We start from the raw sequence: 15,483 nt of genomic DNA, 5'->3' as shown, positions 1-15,483 counted from the left end.
CAAAAATCTAACTTGAACAATATTTTTTTTTAAATGAATCTTTATTGTTCAGATTACAATTGTTTCTCCTTTTTCCCCACATATCTCCCCACCACCCAGTTCCCACCCCCCCTCTGCCCTTACCTCCCCCCCCCCCCGCTGTCCTTATCCATAGGTGTATGATTTTTGTCCAGTCTCTTCCCATACTCCCCACACAGACACCCCTTTCCCCCTGAGAATTATCAATCCACTCCCATTCTATGCCTCTGATTCTAATAAGTTTACCAGTTTATTCTGATCCTCAGATTTTTAATTCACTTGACTTTTAGATTCACTTGTTGATAGATATGTATTTGTTGTTCATAATTTTTATCTTTCTTCTTCTTTTTCCTCTTTTTAAGGAATACCTTTCAGCATTTCATATAATGCTGGTTTGGTGGTGATGAACTCCTTTAGCTTTTTCTTATCTGTGAAGGTCTTTATCTGCCCTTCAATTCTGAATGATAATTTTGCTGGGTAGAGTAGTCTTGGTTGTAGGTTCCTGCTATTCATCACTTTGAATATTTCTTGCCACTCCCGTCTGGCCTGCATGGTTTCTGTTGAGAAATTAGCTGATAATCGTATGGGAGCTCCCTTGTAGGTAACTAACTGTTTTTCTCTTGCTTGTAAGATTCTCTCTTTGTCTTTTGCTCTTGGCATTTTAATTATGATGTGTCTTGGTGTGGTCCTCTTTGGATTCCTTTTGTTTGGGGTTCTGTGCGCTTCTTGGACTTGTAAGTCTATTTCTTTCATCAGGTGGGGGAAGTTTTCATTCATTATTTCTTCAAATAGGTTTTCAGCATCTTGCTCTCTCTCTTCTTCTGGTACCCCCATAATTCTGATGTTGGTTCGCTTGAAGTTGTCCCAGAGGCTTCTTACACTATCTTCAACTTTCTGAATTCTCTTCTCTTCATGCTTCTCTGGAGGAGTGTCCTTGGCCTCTTTGTATTCCAAATCTTTGAGTTGATTCTTGCAATCCTCTAGTCTGCTTTTGGGTCTCTGTATAATATTTTTTATCTCAGTCAGTGTATGTTTAATTTCTAGTTGGTCCTCATGGAATTTATCGGCCTTTTCCATGAAATTCTTGAAAAACCTTATAACCGTGGTTTTGAACTCTATGTCCAATCGCTTGTTTTCCTCCATTTCTTTGGTTTGTGATCTGTTTCCTTGCCTTCTCATATTCTCTGCTTCCCTGAGTTGGTAGGGTAGTTTTGTGTACTAGGTGTCCTATTGGTTCAACGGGTCAGCCTCCCAGTTACTTGAGGTGGACACTCTTGGTGTACCCTTGTGTACTGTGTGTCCCCCAGCAGGAGCTACAGCAAGGGCTAGTTTTCTCCTCCTTTGCTTGGGCGGTTTTGGAGCAGTCTGACTGGAGCTGCAGTTGGTTAAGCCGCTCCAGAACAGGCCATTTATATGTAAAAGCCGCTGTGTGGAGCCTGGGCGGGTTTGTAGAATGTGCGGGGCGGGGCCTCAGGGCGGGGCCTCAGGGTGGGGCGGGGTCTCAGGGCGTCACTAGGCTGGGGCGTGGCCAACGGCGATGGCTGCCATCAGCCGTCTCTGCCTTTCCACGTTTCCAAGTCCCTGCGCCCCGCGCTCCAGCGCAGTAAACAATGATTGCTGGGCACACCTCTGCAAAAAAGTCACTCTCACTTTCCGACCCGATGGCCAGCTTCTCCCCGTAGGTGAGAGTCCAGCTTCTCCCCGTAGGTGTCTGGGTCCCCCGAGTGTCCCCAGAAACTGGATTTCAGAGTGATCGGGAGCTTGTCTCCCTGCGGGTTGAAGAAAAGCCGTGCACCCAGCCGCCCGCCGCCGGCCCGATTCGCGTGCCTCCGTACCTCAGCTTTTCAGCGATTGTGCTCCTTTCTGTTCTTAGTTGTCAGTCTTCCACTCAGCCAGCTTTCCCGTGGTTCTGGGTGGTAGACGTTTTTGTCTTTTAGTTGTGTTTTTGAAATTGTTGTGTGAGGCAGCAGATTAGTTGTTTAACTATGCTGCCATCTCTAACTTGAACAATATTAATATTTTTCTTATGAAAACGTTTTTCCTTTCTCAATGAAACCGAAAACCATAAACCATAGGTCAATTCTATTATAATAAGAGTCTCCTTCCCTTCACATTTTCCCTATTATGAGAAGGCTGGATCATCACGTACATAAATGACTACCCATACAGCATAAGAATATGCATGGCCTAACAAAATGACTTTAAGCTATTGGGATCAAACTGGAGTACCTCAGAGTGCTCAAAGTTTCATCATAGTTGATATCTGCTGGGCTCAGAGCAGCAACCATTGCAGTCCGAGAATTGCCACCTAAAAGATGAATCATGATTATCTCAAATCACTCTCACTTTAGAAAAATTTTATTGAATGTATCAGATCAGACAGCACAAACTTAGATCCTAAGATTTAATCAAAAGTCAATAAATTTCTTGAATGTCCCCACGTCAGGCACTGTACTCAAATCTTGGGTCTGGATCTACTGTGTCTACTTTCCCTCTTCCCACACCAATCAAGACCTCAGCCAGTTCACCAAAGCTGCTCTTAGCGATGTGAATGTTACTGGTGACGTGGACGGCCCAAAAGGCCATTCTCAGCCTCTTCTTTCTATCAGCAATGCTTGACACAGATGAATACTCCCTCCTCCTCATCAAGGAGGGAAAAGGGCTAAAGAAACAGTGACTGAAGGTCCTAAAACATCAACAAAAATGAGTAAGGGTTGGTTATATCTGATTATGTACACCTCAAAGGAGCATGAAGCTTTCAAAGAGGAAGAAGGAGCAATAGTTTGAAGCTGGTGTGCGGTAAGGAAGACAACTACTTCACAGTTATGTCTGGAAGTCAACAACATAGGGGAGAAAACCCTGGTTTAAATAAAGGTGTGCAAATCCAACCAGCTTAAATAAAAAAGATAATTAATAACCAGTGGTCAACATACCTAGATTTTCTCGAAGGAGCCAAGTAAGCACAGAATCCCTATAGGGAATAAAATCAGTTTTCTTCTTCTTCTTACTCTATTAAACAGAAAGAAATGGTTTTAGTGTTGTTAAGGAGGAAAAAGTCACATGAAAGACAAACCGCCTAAAATTCCCAAGTAAATTAAATTACAGTAGAACCCTCACTGTAGAAATTTAACACTTCACAGCTTCAATTCTTCCCAATACCCCAAAGCTCATGTAATAAAGTAATTGCTTCTTTCTATATTTTATTTTGAAAAATTTGTAACATACACAACAGTTTAGAGAGTAATATAATGAGCTACCATATACCCATCATGCAGCTCTAACCATTTTCAATATTTTGCCAATCATGTTTCAATTATCCCTCAAACACTATTCTACACTTTTTATTCCAGAAACATTTTGGAGTAAATTGCAGACATCATGCCCTTTTTATACCTAAGCCCTTAGCAGATAAGGACAGTCTCTTACAGTTCAAAGACCAAATTAAGGAAATTTAACATCAACATACTACTACTATCAATTATCCTGTCCATGTCATGTCTTTTATAGCTGGTAATGTTTTAAAGGAAGTCCAACATTTCACCTATAAATACTTCAGGTACATATCTCAAACAGAGAAAGATTTAAAAAAACATAACTGCATGACCATTACACACTTAGCAAAATTAACAGTAACTCCTTAATATTATCTAATACCCAATCCTCAAATAATACTTTTTACTTTTGCTGAGGGGCAAATATAAATCCTATACATTCCAGGCCGAATGTGTAGGACCCAGTCATTTAGTTAACGCATTTACTTGTTCAACCACCAAATCATCAAGTGGATTGTTACATACTATATAGTAACTCTTGTAGAACAATACAATTTGGTTTCTTTAGATGGAAATTATGCCCAAAATAAATCCAATCAGTAGAGTTAGAGTATTAGATCTAAGGAAATAATATAATTTGCTAATCTTGAGATTTGTGAAGACTGAAAAATGCATTTTCTATATATAAAGAGTTTATTATATTGTTCTCTCCGTAACCCTTCTCATTATTACAGAATAAAGCAAAAAGCACCAATGTAAAGCCAGTGCTGCAAAGGAGGAAGTTATATCCTTTGAAAATAAACATTTTTGTAGATAAGAGCTACTTTAGTATCTGCTGGCTGACTAATGTACTGTGATAAGTTAAGAAGCTACTAAGGAGAAAGCCAGGGTTCACTGATATACATCTCCCCAGCAATGAGCAGTTTTATAATCCATTCAAGGTACAATATGAGTTTAAATTACACTAAGGATGATCTAGTTCTTGAAAAACACAGGTATTCAGAAAAGGAAAACTAAGTAGCTAACCTCTGGTTTGTTGAGGAGGAAAGAAAGTAGGCAAGCAGTACTTTAATTCCACCTCTTATAAAAAAAATATCCCCTCCATCTCATCCCACCCTCACTGACACACATTCCAACAATTAGAAAGTCATTTCCAATAACAGGTTTTAAATTACACAGACCTCAAGGGAGACTGAACCCACTCAGTCATTCACAACCTAATGGAACTTTCACTCCACTACAAAATTCTTGAGGCCCGAGACCTCTCACTCCACTTTGCCTATGGTTAGCACTGAAAATGCTTCAAGATTTAAAGCAAGGCAGTTACAACGACTGCAAACAATACTCTAAAAATAAGCAGGCTTACTTTGCCTAAAATATTCTATTTTTATTTCTGTCAATTAGACTAAATTAAGGAATAGCTAAATGAATATGCATAAATAGAACTTAAATCTTTTCTATTTGAAAATACCCTGGAATTTTAGCCATTTGTCTTATACAGATAAATTTCATCTGTCTTACACCCATAATTTAAAAAAATAAGTGCTTCAGTAGTTACATAAAAGTTTTATTCACATCAGTAACTTCTCTAAAAAGAAATATTGAGTTTAAATGGTAATAATCCTATTTATCTCCCCAGTGGAAATAACAAGACATCTTAATTCACCAAAAATTATGCTTATTGCATAAAAACTAAAATTTATTTCTGACCTATTATAGTTATAACATGGATGCAAAGTACTAAACTGAGTTTTACAAAACTGATTATAAAAAGTCATTTGTGAATTATTGTGGCACATAGCAAAGTGGGAAATATATAGGTAAGTACTTTGTAAACTTCTCCTTGGGTTCATATGGATGTTAATTGATAAGCAAATGAACAGGACAAGTTAAAACAATCACTAAGTTTTAACAGTCTTTATGGTTCTGGGACCCAGATTAAGTATTTTAAGAATACCCATAAATGTATATCAAATAGCAGATTTTTAAATCTAAGGCAGCTTTTTCTAATAGCAGAGAAAAACAGAAAAGGGCATTACTTTTTATTGCTATTTTTTGCAGAAACAGAGAATAAATAAATCTGCATATTTGAAAATATGAGCATAGAATATTTTAGTGCAAATACTGCTTTTATCCCCAATGTTATTCATGTGATTCAGAACACACTGTGCTCTATTATTTATGCAAAATAAATTTTAGAGTATTTCTATAGAAATAGAAGAAAAATCTATTACATTTGGATTAAAAAGGATGCAAATAATATGTTTTTAAGATGCAGTTAGAATTTTAACTTGATTCTACAGCCTGTGCTTTATGTATAACTGAAAAGAAAAAAAAGTTTTTTAATCATTTAAATAACCTGTGACCCTAGCCGATTTGGTTCAGTGGATAGAGCATCAGCCCATGGACTGAAGGGTCCCAGGTTTGATTCCGGTCAAGGGCATGTACCTTGTTTGCAGGTTCCCCACCCCTGGTCAGGATCCACGCAGGAAGCAACCAGTTGATGTGTCTCTCTCACATCGATGTTTCTCTCTGTCTCTCCCTTTCCCTTCCACTCTCTCTGAAAATCAATGGAAATATATCCTCAGGTGAGGATTAACAAAAAAATAAGTAAGTAAGTAAGTAAGTAAGTAAGTAAGTAAGTAAGTAAATAAATAACCCGTGACTTTTCATGGGTAGGAAACAAGTACAAATAATACAAAGATGTTTAAGAAAAATATACGAATAAGTCCAAGAAGCCAGCTATGTTTTAGAATGGTACCCTTAAGAAATTTCTTTCATCGTCTGTTTGAGAGGTTAATAGATCTCTTCAAGAGACAGTCCTTTAGATCAGCGGTCGCCAACCTTTAGGACCTCACAGACCACCAGTGGTCCGCGGACCACCGGTTGGCGACCACTGTTCCAAAGGTTTCCTTAAACCAGTGGTCGCCAACCTTTTGGACCTCGCGGACCACCGGTTGGCGACCGCTGCTTTAGATCACTAGAAGAGATATTGCAAGATAACACAATGTAGAAACTTCCTCAACTTTCTTTTCCCTTATTCTGAATTCCTTCTTCAAAGTACATCATGTTCCTTAAATTAATTTTGCTGTGAAGGCTCATGATTCATGGTCCACTCTAAATAGCAATTCTAAATTCCAGAGCCATAAAACAAAAAACAAAAACTTTTTCTGAAGGTGCCATTCCTACTTATACACCCTGCTGAGGATCCAAAATCATCACAACTGATTGTACAGCTAGTTAGTTCATTTTTATCAGCCTCCCACCATACCTTGCTGGTGCAGTTATCCTACAGATGAAAGCATTTAAAAAAAGAGAATGAGAACACAGGATAAGCCTCCATACAGAAAACTGTGTGTAATTTTTAAGTCATAAATTGAATGTGACTTCTCAGAGATAAGCAAAAAAGCATTTAATTCTTTTTTAAGGACTCAAATAAGATACTAAACTAAATTAGAACACACATGACTAACACTTTTTTAGCTCCTAACATAAATAACAAAGCCTTTTATATAAAAATTGTTTCAGTTTTAGTGTGCCACTGTTAAGGAATAATAAAAATAAACTTTTAAAAATACATTATTGGCCCCCAAATCAACAGTATTTATTATGGCAAACTGTTCAAAATACTCCAACAAAGTACTGCATCCTACTTAGAAAAGATTGTACAGAAAAAGAAGATACAATAAATACTTATGGTTTTTATGAGATATGAAATAAGGCTCAAAAAATAGTCAAACCTTAGGTCTTTGTAAAGACCTAGCCCTTCCTTTCGCTTATACAGATCTGTTTACTTTCATTCTCCTCAATCTCTTTTACTTTTAGTACAAAGTGTATTATACCTCGTATCTTATCAAAAAGCTCTAAAAGAAGGAAGGTATTACATAAGAGGGCCAAAAAAGGGCAACTGTCATAAACAATCATAAAATATCTGTCAAATACATTTGCTGAACAGACAAATTTTTCTTTACAATGAAGTAACACTTACCACCTCCGCCAAGGCTGAAATGACTTTGCCCAGAGTTGTAAGAGACTTATTAATATTTGCTCCTTCCTAAAATCAATTCCAAACATAAAAGAATTAAGAATTTCTACAACTGCCACATCATATATAATAAAATACAATTAGACATAGGCTAGCATTATTAGTTTATTTATGACCACAAATTCTAAATACCTCCTTTAATTCTCAACCTTCCCTCCTCTCCACTTGATAACATGCCAAGACCACATGCCTAATTGCACAGTTCTAAAGTATCTTTGAGATGTTTACGCTCCAAAAACTTACAGATGCAGCCTTCTTCCCACAATTCACCAACATGAAATTTCTGCTCTTGTTAAGCATATCTCTAGAGGAGTTCATGCTTGGTCTCACATCTGGATCTTGTGTATCCTTTTTTCCCCACTACTGTCCCTACTTTCATCTGTTCCTCAAAATACAATTCAACTCTCACCATGAAATCCTCCTTAATTATGTTATACTAAAGACCTGGTGCACAAAATTCGTGCACAGGTGCGGTCCCTAGGCCTGGCCGGCAATCAGGGCCGAGCGGATTGGGGCCTGCCGGCTGGGGGGAGGGGTAGGACACGGGAGGTTGGCCACTGGCCATGAGGATGGAGCTGGACCTCGACCCCCTGAGAAAGGGGCCGCATCTACCACCACCCACCCCCAGTTCCCCATCCCAGTCTAGGGCCCAAAAGCCCTGGTGGGGTCAGGAGAGGAGGCAACGGTCACCGGGCCAGGCACGGAAGGAATGGACGTCCAACGCTGGCGCCCCACCACCATGCGGTTCCCTGCCTCTCCCCCTCCTCCTCCTTTCGCCGCCACGCCACCACCACAGCATGCGGGCAGCAGGCCAATCAGGGCCTGCCGGACAAGGGGAGGGACAGGGCACAGGAGGTTGGCTGCCGGCCCTTGGTCCCCCTGGGAAAGGGGCTGCATCCACCACCATTCACCCGGGTTCCCTGTCCCAGCCCGGGGCCTGGCCCCGGTTGAGGGGGAGGTACCATGGGAGGTTGGCCAGCCAGGGGAGGTTGGCTGTGGGAGTGCACTGACTACCAGGGAGCAGCTCCTGTGTTGAGTGTCTGCCCCCTGGTGGTCAGTGTGTGTCATAGCAACCAGTCATTCCGGTCGCTTAGGCTTTTATATATACAGATAACCTTTCTTTGAAGTTATAGAGCAGAATTGGCAAAATTTTTCTTAAAGGTTTTGTGGTCTCTGTCACAACTTCTCAACACTACCATTGTAGCATGAAAGCAGCCACAGATAATATATAAATAGATGCCGCTGTGCTCTAATAAAATCTTATTTACAAAAACAGTCAGTGGGCCAGATATGGCTACCCGCGTTATAGAACAATTATTGAGTAGGCCATTTGTTTGACAAGAAAAATACCTTTAATCGAGTCCCTTTGGCACCAGTTGAATCAGCTCGTTCACTTCCTGCTAGATCCACCAAGCTGATTTTACTGACCTGGTAAAGAACAACAACATTGCGGCAATTCAAAAATAAGCCAAGTCGAAGTAGAAAACATTTAGAGGCAAGAAACTGAAAGATTAAGGCAAGGAGAAGACTAAAAATATTGATTAGGACTTATATATATGACATAAGATTTTTAAAGTCAACATATACTTTTTATCAATTTAAAGAGCACACAGAAAGATCACAGCAATTATCTTGGTTCATGAAATCATATTTTACAATGATGTCATAAAAATATGTAAAACTCTGCAGCCACTATGGAAAACAGTACGGAAGTTCCTCAAAAAATTAAAAATAGGACTGCCATATGATCCCAGAAATTCCAGTTCTGCATATTTATCCAAAGAAAATGAAAACACTAACTCAAAAAGATATATGCAACCCCAATATTCATTGCAGCATTATTTACAATAGCCAAGATAAGGAAACAACCTAAGTATCCATTGATAGATGAATAAATATAGAAAGTGTGGTACATATATAAAATGGTATATTATCCAGTCATAAAAAAGAATGAAATCTTGCCATCTGCGACAACATGGATGGACCCTGAGGGCATTATGTTAAGTTAAATAAGTTCAACAAAGAAAGAGAAATACTACATGATCTCACTTATATTTGGAATCTCGGGGTGGCGGGGGAAGCTCACAGATACAGACAGGTGATTGCCAGAAGCAAGGAGTTGGGGGTTAGGGGAGAGTACGAAAAATGGGCTAAGGGAATCAAAAGGTACAAACTTCCAGTTAGTAAATAAGTAAGTCATGGGATGTAATGTAATAGTATGGTGACTACAGTTAATAATACTGTATTGCATGTTTGAAAGTTGCTAAGAGTAAATTTTAAAAGTTCTCATCGTAAGAAAATAATTCTGTACCTATATATAGTGAAGGATATTAATTAGACTTATAGTGGTGATCATTTCACAATATATACAAATACCAACTCATTATTTTGTACACCTGAAATATAATGTATATCAATTATGTTATACCTCAAAATTTTAAAAGCAGAAAAACATATAAAACTCATTGACCCATTAAACAGCATTAAAAATGAAGCTTCCAGCCCTGGCCTGGTGGCTCAGTTGGTTGGAGAGTCATCCTGTGAACCAAAAGGTTGGAGGTTAGATTCGCAGTCGGGGCACATACCTAGGTTTTAGGTTCAATCCCCATGGGTGGAGTACGGGAGAAAGCCAATCCATTTCTCCTTCACATCAATGTTTTTCTCTCTCTCTCTCAAATCAATTTAAAAAAACAAAAACCTATCCTTGCCTTTCCGGCATGGCTCAGTGGTTGAGCGTCGGCCTATGAACCAGGAGGTCACAGTTCAATTCCAGGTCAGGGCACACACCCAGATTGTGGGCTCAATCCCCAGTGTGGGTCTTGCAAGAGGCAGCAGATCAGTGATTCTCTCTCATTATTGATGTTTCTATTTCTTGCTCCCTTCTCCCTTCCTCTCTAAAATCAATAAAAAATATATTAAAAAACAAACAAACATATCCTCGAGTGAGGATTTTAAAAATTAAATAAATAAAAATTTAAAAGTGAAGCTTCCAGAAACTGGAACTGTCAAATACTGATGGTGGGAATATAAAATGATATTGTTTCATTATATCATTTTACAATGAAAAACGGAAAACGGTTTAGCAGATTCTTAAGAGGCTCAACATACACTTATCATAAGATTCAACCATCCTACTTCAAGGTATAAACCAAGAGAAACAAAAACAAAAACAAATATCCACACAAAGACTTGTACACATATGTGAACAGCATCTTCATTTGTAAGATCAAAAACTGGACACAATTTAAATGCCCATCAACAGATGAATTAATGAACAAACTGATATGTCATCTGAATAATGGAACAGTAATCAGCATGAAAGAGTGAACTACGGATACACACAACAACATAGATGATCTCAAAATCGTTATGTTAAGGAAAGAAACCAGACAAAAACTACTATACTATATTATTCCTGGAAAATGTAAATTCATCTATAGGTCAGGGATTACCTGAGGATGGGGGTGAAAGTAGGGATGTAGTTAGATTACAAAGGAGCATGAGGCAACTTTTCGGGGTACTAGATAAGATATCTAGTTGTAGTATTGCTTTCACAGGTGTATACATATGTGATCCAGATTTATACTTCAAATATATGCTTTATTGTACTTTAATAATACATCAAGAAAGTTTTTAAAAAATGCTTCAGAAAAGTTTAGACAAAAGTATCTAAAATGGATTATCATGGAAGCTATGGTTATGGGATTAACATTACTATTTTTGTAGATTTGACATCATATAAAAGAAAAGAAAATGCTTTCATGTAAGATGTTCCTTGTGCCAGTCAGGTGAATACTGACTACTATGTAGCATTAATATTGTAACCTCTGGCTAAGCAGTGTCAAGTTATTTGATAATCCATATGAAAGATTATATTCTTAAAAATAATTTTCACTAAAAACAAAAAGGTCATCAGGTAAAAGGTAATTCTAGTTTTTAGTGATACTAGTTCCATAAGGTACTAAGTTTATAAGCAAAGGATCTTTTATAATTGCTAGTACAATAACTCTAACTTCAGATTTAAAAATCCAGCTGTATGCTATGTAGGAATATAAGCAGAGTATCCAACATAAACTTATTATTATCAATAATGACAATAAAATTAACATTTATTAAGTGGTTACTCTGTGCCAAGCACTGTTATGTGAGCTTAACCTATAATACTACTTAATCCTTTTAACAATCCTATGAGGTTGGGGAAACTGAGGCACAAAGAGGTTAAGTAACTTGCCCAAGGCAACACTGCTAAAAAGTGGCAGAGCCAGGATCTAAAGCAAGCAGTTTAATTCCAAAGTCTATATATTTAACCACTGTAGAAAATGAGAAATTAACAAGCAAATGTATTTGAAGAACATCAGAATTGCTGTACAGTTATTTACTTTCCAAAAATAAAATACATCTTGTCTGCTTCATGGTTTGCTTAAACATTAATCCCACAGTAACATTATCAGAGCTTTAAAAAATGAAATACACATACCAAAGAAGCTAATAAGATAATTAAGAGGTTCCAGTCAGGAAGAAGAAAAGGGAGGATTTTCTTCCCTCAGAACTACTTAATTAACTCTCTTGCATAGAGAAGTTTTTGAGAGCCAAAGTCTTGGATTGTTTTTCCTTAACCCTATTTTCTCTTTTGCAATTTCACTTAGGAACCCATACTCAAAACTGGTTTAGAGAGGAATAAGAACGATAAGCAAAAGATATAAGTAAAAATCCATTAAGTAAAAATCCCTTCCACAAAATGCAGAGGCTAGCAAGAAGACTTCTGAACATCCCCACTGTGCACAACTCAAGCCCAGAGACTGAAGTTCTCCTACCTTCTCAGTGGAAAGGTTGGTCTCAGTATCATGTTTCTTCTGGGTGAAAACAATTGTAAACACAGCATGGGAACGGCTACTTGTTTCATTCATGTTGGTAGCTGCCACTGTCCTGAATACACATAAAGGTGACCACGTGACAATGGAATTCTTAGACGCAAGTTAAAAGGGACAGCAGGTTCCACATCACAGGCATAACAATCACAAGCAACAACTTTAATTCACAGATTGCAAGACTATCACACAAAATGCTCTCAATACACTTTATTTACGAGTTTATTAAGTTACCCTCCAACTCCAAAGGTACCCCCTCAGAGTCATTTTTCATACTTCAGTTGTCCCTTTTGGAAACCACTGAGGCATTTAATTTTTATTAGGCGTTCATTTATTCCAGGATCAATTACTACCATAGGCATGTGATAAGCAGCATTTTAGCATAACTTGACCAAAACCTAATAGTAAAACTTAACCGCAGTTCTCTTGTGTCCCAGCAGTGCATTGTTTTGATAGGAAGATAGATACTAAATATGCTGAAGCCCTCACTTCTCCAGCACAGCCAAAGGATCAGAGTACTCCACAATAACAACAACTTTCATAACTACAAAGGGCCTCAAAATGTGCCAAAGGCCTCAGCCATTAGTCTACTCCCTGCCATACCTGGCTTTGTTCCCAGCATCCATGAGGTCAGCAATGTCTGTGTAGGAAGTGACTGCCAACTTTGACAGATCCTCGACATATGGGCCAAGAAGTGGGTGTTCACGTACACGCAAATTACCCTTGTTTTTTGGATTCAGCAAATCTCGTACTCTTTCACAGTAAATTTCCATGTAGCTCACCTAGAAACAAATTATTAATGAATGAGAACTCAGGAAAAAAATTCTCTAATTAAAATATTTTTTTAAACTTATTAAAAGTAATTAGGGATTAGCAACCTTTACTAAGTGAAATGCCATAGTTCCAGTCCCTTTTATTCTATTAACTATATGCACAGATACCACTGAGTAGGTTAGAACCAGCCTTCTGACTTTCTCGGAAAGGAAAAGGAGGTCAATAAGCTATCTCAGCACACAGTGACTGCCACCTGTCTTTAGCAGAAAAAAATACCATTTTTAATAGCCACTTACCAGTTGTCAATATTTTTTTAAATGTTTGCCATTCTCCAAAAGCTTGGAAACAATATTTCTATTAGTGTTAAAACCAAGGAACTGTATCAATATTCCAGAGCAGTTAAGACAAGAGACCAGCGACTCTAATACCAGTACTTTAAGACTGGCCACAATGTGACTGATTATGGACCAAAAATGTGACTATTAAGGGGTAAGGACTGGTCAGCACAGAATCCAATTGTATGGCAGGACCTATCCAAGTCTCAGAGGCGAAGAAGCCTCAGACAATGTGCTGACACAGGACCATTCCTGTCATGGAGATGAATGTGTTAGGCTATCATTTCTTCACCTGAAGCAATTAAGCATCTATCTAATCAACTCCTCTCCCTCTAACTTCATGCTCACCAAAAACCACCAATAGAGATCCGCCCAATAATATACCAATCATGAGTGTCTGGTCTGGGTAACAGTTATTCCTCACAGGAAAGTTATAAGCCAATCCGCTGGTTTCTTAACATCAATCAAATGAGCTTCATTTAAGAGTCTGCCTTTGAGGAATGATGGTTTGATCCTAATGAACCTATAAGCTCAGATTTCTAAGCAAAAATGCTCTGAAGTTGGGTAAATTCACCACAGTGAGCCTAATCATACAGCTTCCCTAGGAATCAGACACTTCTGTATCACTGAGCTACTCAAGCATACAATGTAACTTCTGCATTTTTCAACTTCAAATTTCTACAGACACATTTTCAGAGTATCTCAAATGGAACCTTATCTCTATTGCTATTGTCTTTTTCTTTTTTTCAGTCTCAGATCTGTATTTTTATACTGTATTTCAAAATCAGTTTAAAAAAAACTGAAGGTTGTGAAAGATAAAAGTAATTGATCTATTACAAGAGTAAAACAACAGGACAACAGATAATCTTTCTAAAAGATGTTATCCAAGAGAGTGAGATGGTACTTCAATCATTCTCATGTACTTAAACCTGTACATACAATCCTGAATCCCAGGAAGATATCACATGTTCTTAGAAAACTTGTCCCTTTTCACACATGTATAAGGCTAAGAGCTCCCCAATAACCTGGTAAAGGTTGATGTGCCCCATTACTTATTCTCTAATGTGCAATTCCATCTAAGCCACCACTATTTATTTTACTTCTAAATGAACCAACATTATAGACGCCACTTGGCAAATTCAATTCATTAAGCACCAGGCATTTTCAGATCTTTTTAGGTACTTGACATACATCAGTTAATAAAGCAGACAAAGATCCCTTCCCTAGTGAGCTTATGATGCTAGGAAGGGAGAATGAAAATAAACAACAAACATAAAAAATAAGTAAAAAAAAATAAGTAAAATTATAAAATAGGTTAGACTATGGCAAGTACTATGGGGGGAGGGGAAGGACAGAGGAAGGGAGACTAGGAGTGCTGGGTGGAAAGCAAGTTGCAGTATTATAAAAGACTAGAGGCTAAGTGCACAAAATTCGTGCACTCGGGGGGGGGGGGGGGAGTCCCTCAGCCTGGCCTGCGCCTTCTTGCAGTCTGGGAGCCCTTGAGGGATGTCCGACTGCCCGCTTAGGCCTGCTCCCTGCGGGCAGTCAGACATCCTTAGCACTGCTGCGGAGGCGGAAAAGGCTCCCGTCACCACTGCTGCATTCGCCAGCCATGAGCCCAGCTCAGGGCTTCTGGCTGAGCAGTGCTCCCCCTGTGAGAGCACACTAACCACCAGGGGGCAGCCCCTGCATTGAGTGTCTGCCCCCTAGTGGTCAGTGTGCATCATAGAGACTGTTCGTTCTGCCATTCGGTCGATTTGCATATTAGCCTTTTATTATATAGGATGGTCAAGGTAAGCCTCAAAGAAACAGTAAGTATGAACAAAAGACCTGGAGGAGGTGGAAAACTTATTCAAAAGATATCCAGGAAAAGATAATTTCAGGCAGAAGGAAAAGTAAAGGCCTTGTAGTTAGGAACATTCCTGGTATATTCCAGAAACAGCACAAAAATCCAGTGTGGCTGTAGCAGAATAAGTAAGAGAAAGGCAAGAAAGGAGGCAGAGGTCCCATAAATTTAAGAAACCACTGTACCAACTGGGGATCTATGCTGCAGTCCAAATAAGCCTATGGACGCAGACTAATATGAAAGAAAAGGGCTTCTTTTTTATTACCCACAAGCTCAAAAAATTCTGTCATATGATTCAAAACAGAATAGTTATAGGATGAGACAA

General features: G+C 38.5%; 1 protein-coding gene across 3 annotated transcripts in view; it reads right to left on the bottom strand.

Annotated features, from left to right (window-relative positions):
- Positions 1-15,483, bottom strand: part of KIF1B (kinesin family member 1B) — a 140,130-nt gene that overhangs the window by 82,361 nt on the left and 42,286 nt on the right. For all 3 annotated transcript variants that reach the window (XM_054721227.1, XM_054721225.1, XM_054721226.1), the window contains exons 6-11: positions 12,807-12,985; positions 12,150-12,261; positions 8,686-8,763; positions 7,279-7,344; positions 2,952-3,027; positions 2,248-2,326 (exon numbers count right to left, since the gene is read on the bottom strand). In XM_054721227.1, the coding sequence (XP_054577202.1) occupies positions 2,248-2,326; positions 2,952-3,027; positions 7,279-7,344; positions 8,686-8,763; positions 12,150-12,261; positions 12,807-12,985 (590 nt within the window). The remainder of the gene's footprint in view (positions 1-2,247; positions 2,327-2,951; positions 3,028-7,278; positions 7,345-8,685; positions 8,764-12,149; positions 12,262-12,806; positions 12,986-15,483) is intronic.

Source organism: Eptesicus fuscus, chromosome 9 (assembly GCF_027574615.1).
Source record: "Eptesicus fuscus isolate TK198812 chromosome 9, DD_ASM_mEF_20220401, whole genome shotgun sequence".
NCBI lineage: Eukaryota > Metazoa > Chordata > Mammalia > Chiroptera > Vespertilionidae > Eptesicus > Eptesicus fuscus.
This window is presented reverse-complemented; position numbering and strand designations above follow the sequence as displayed.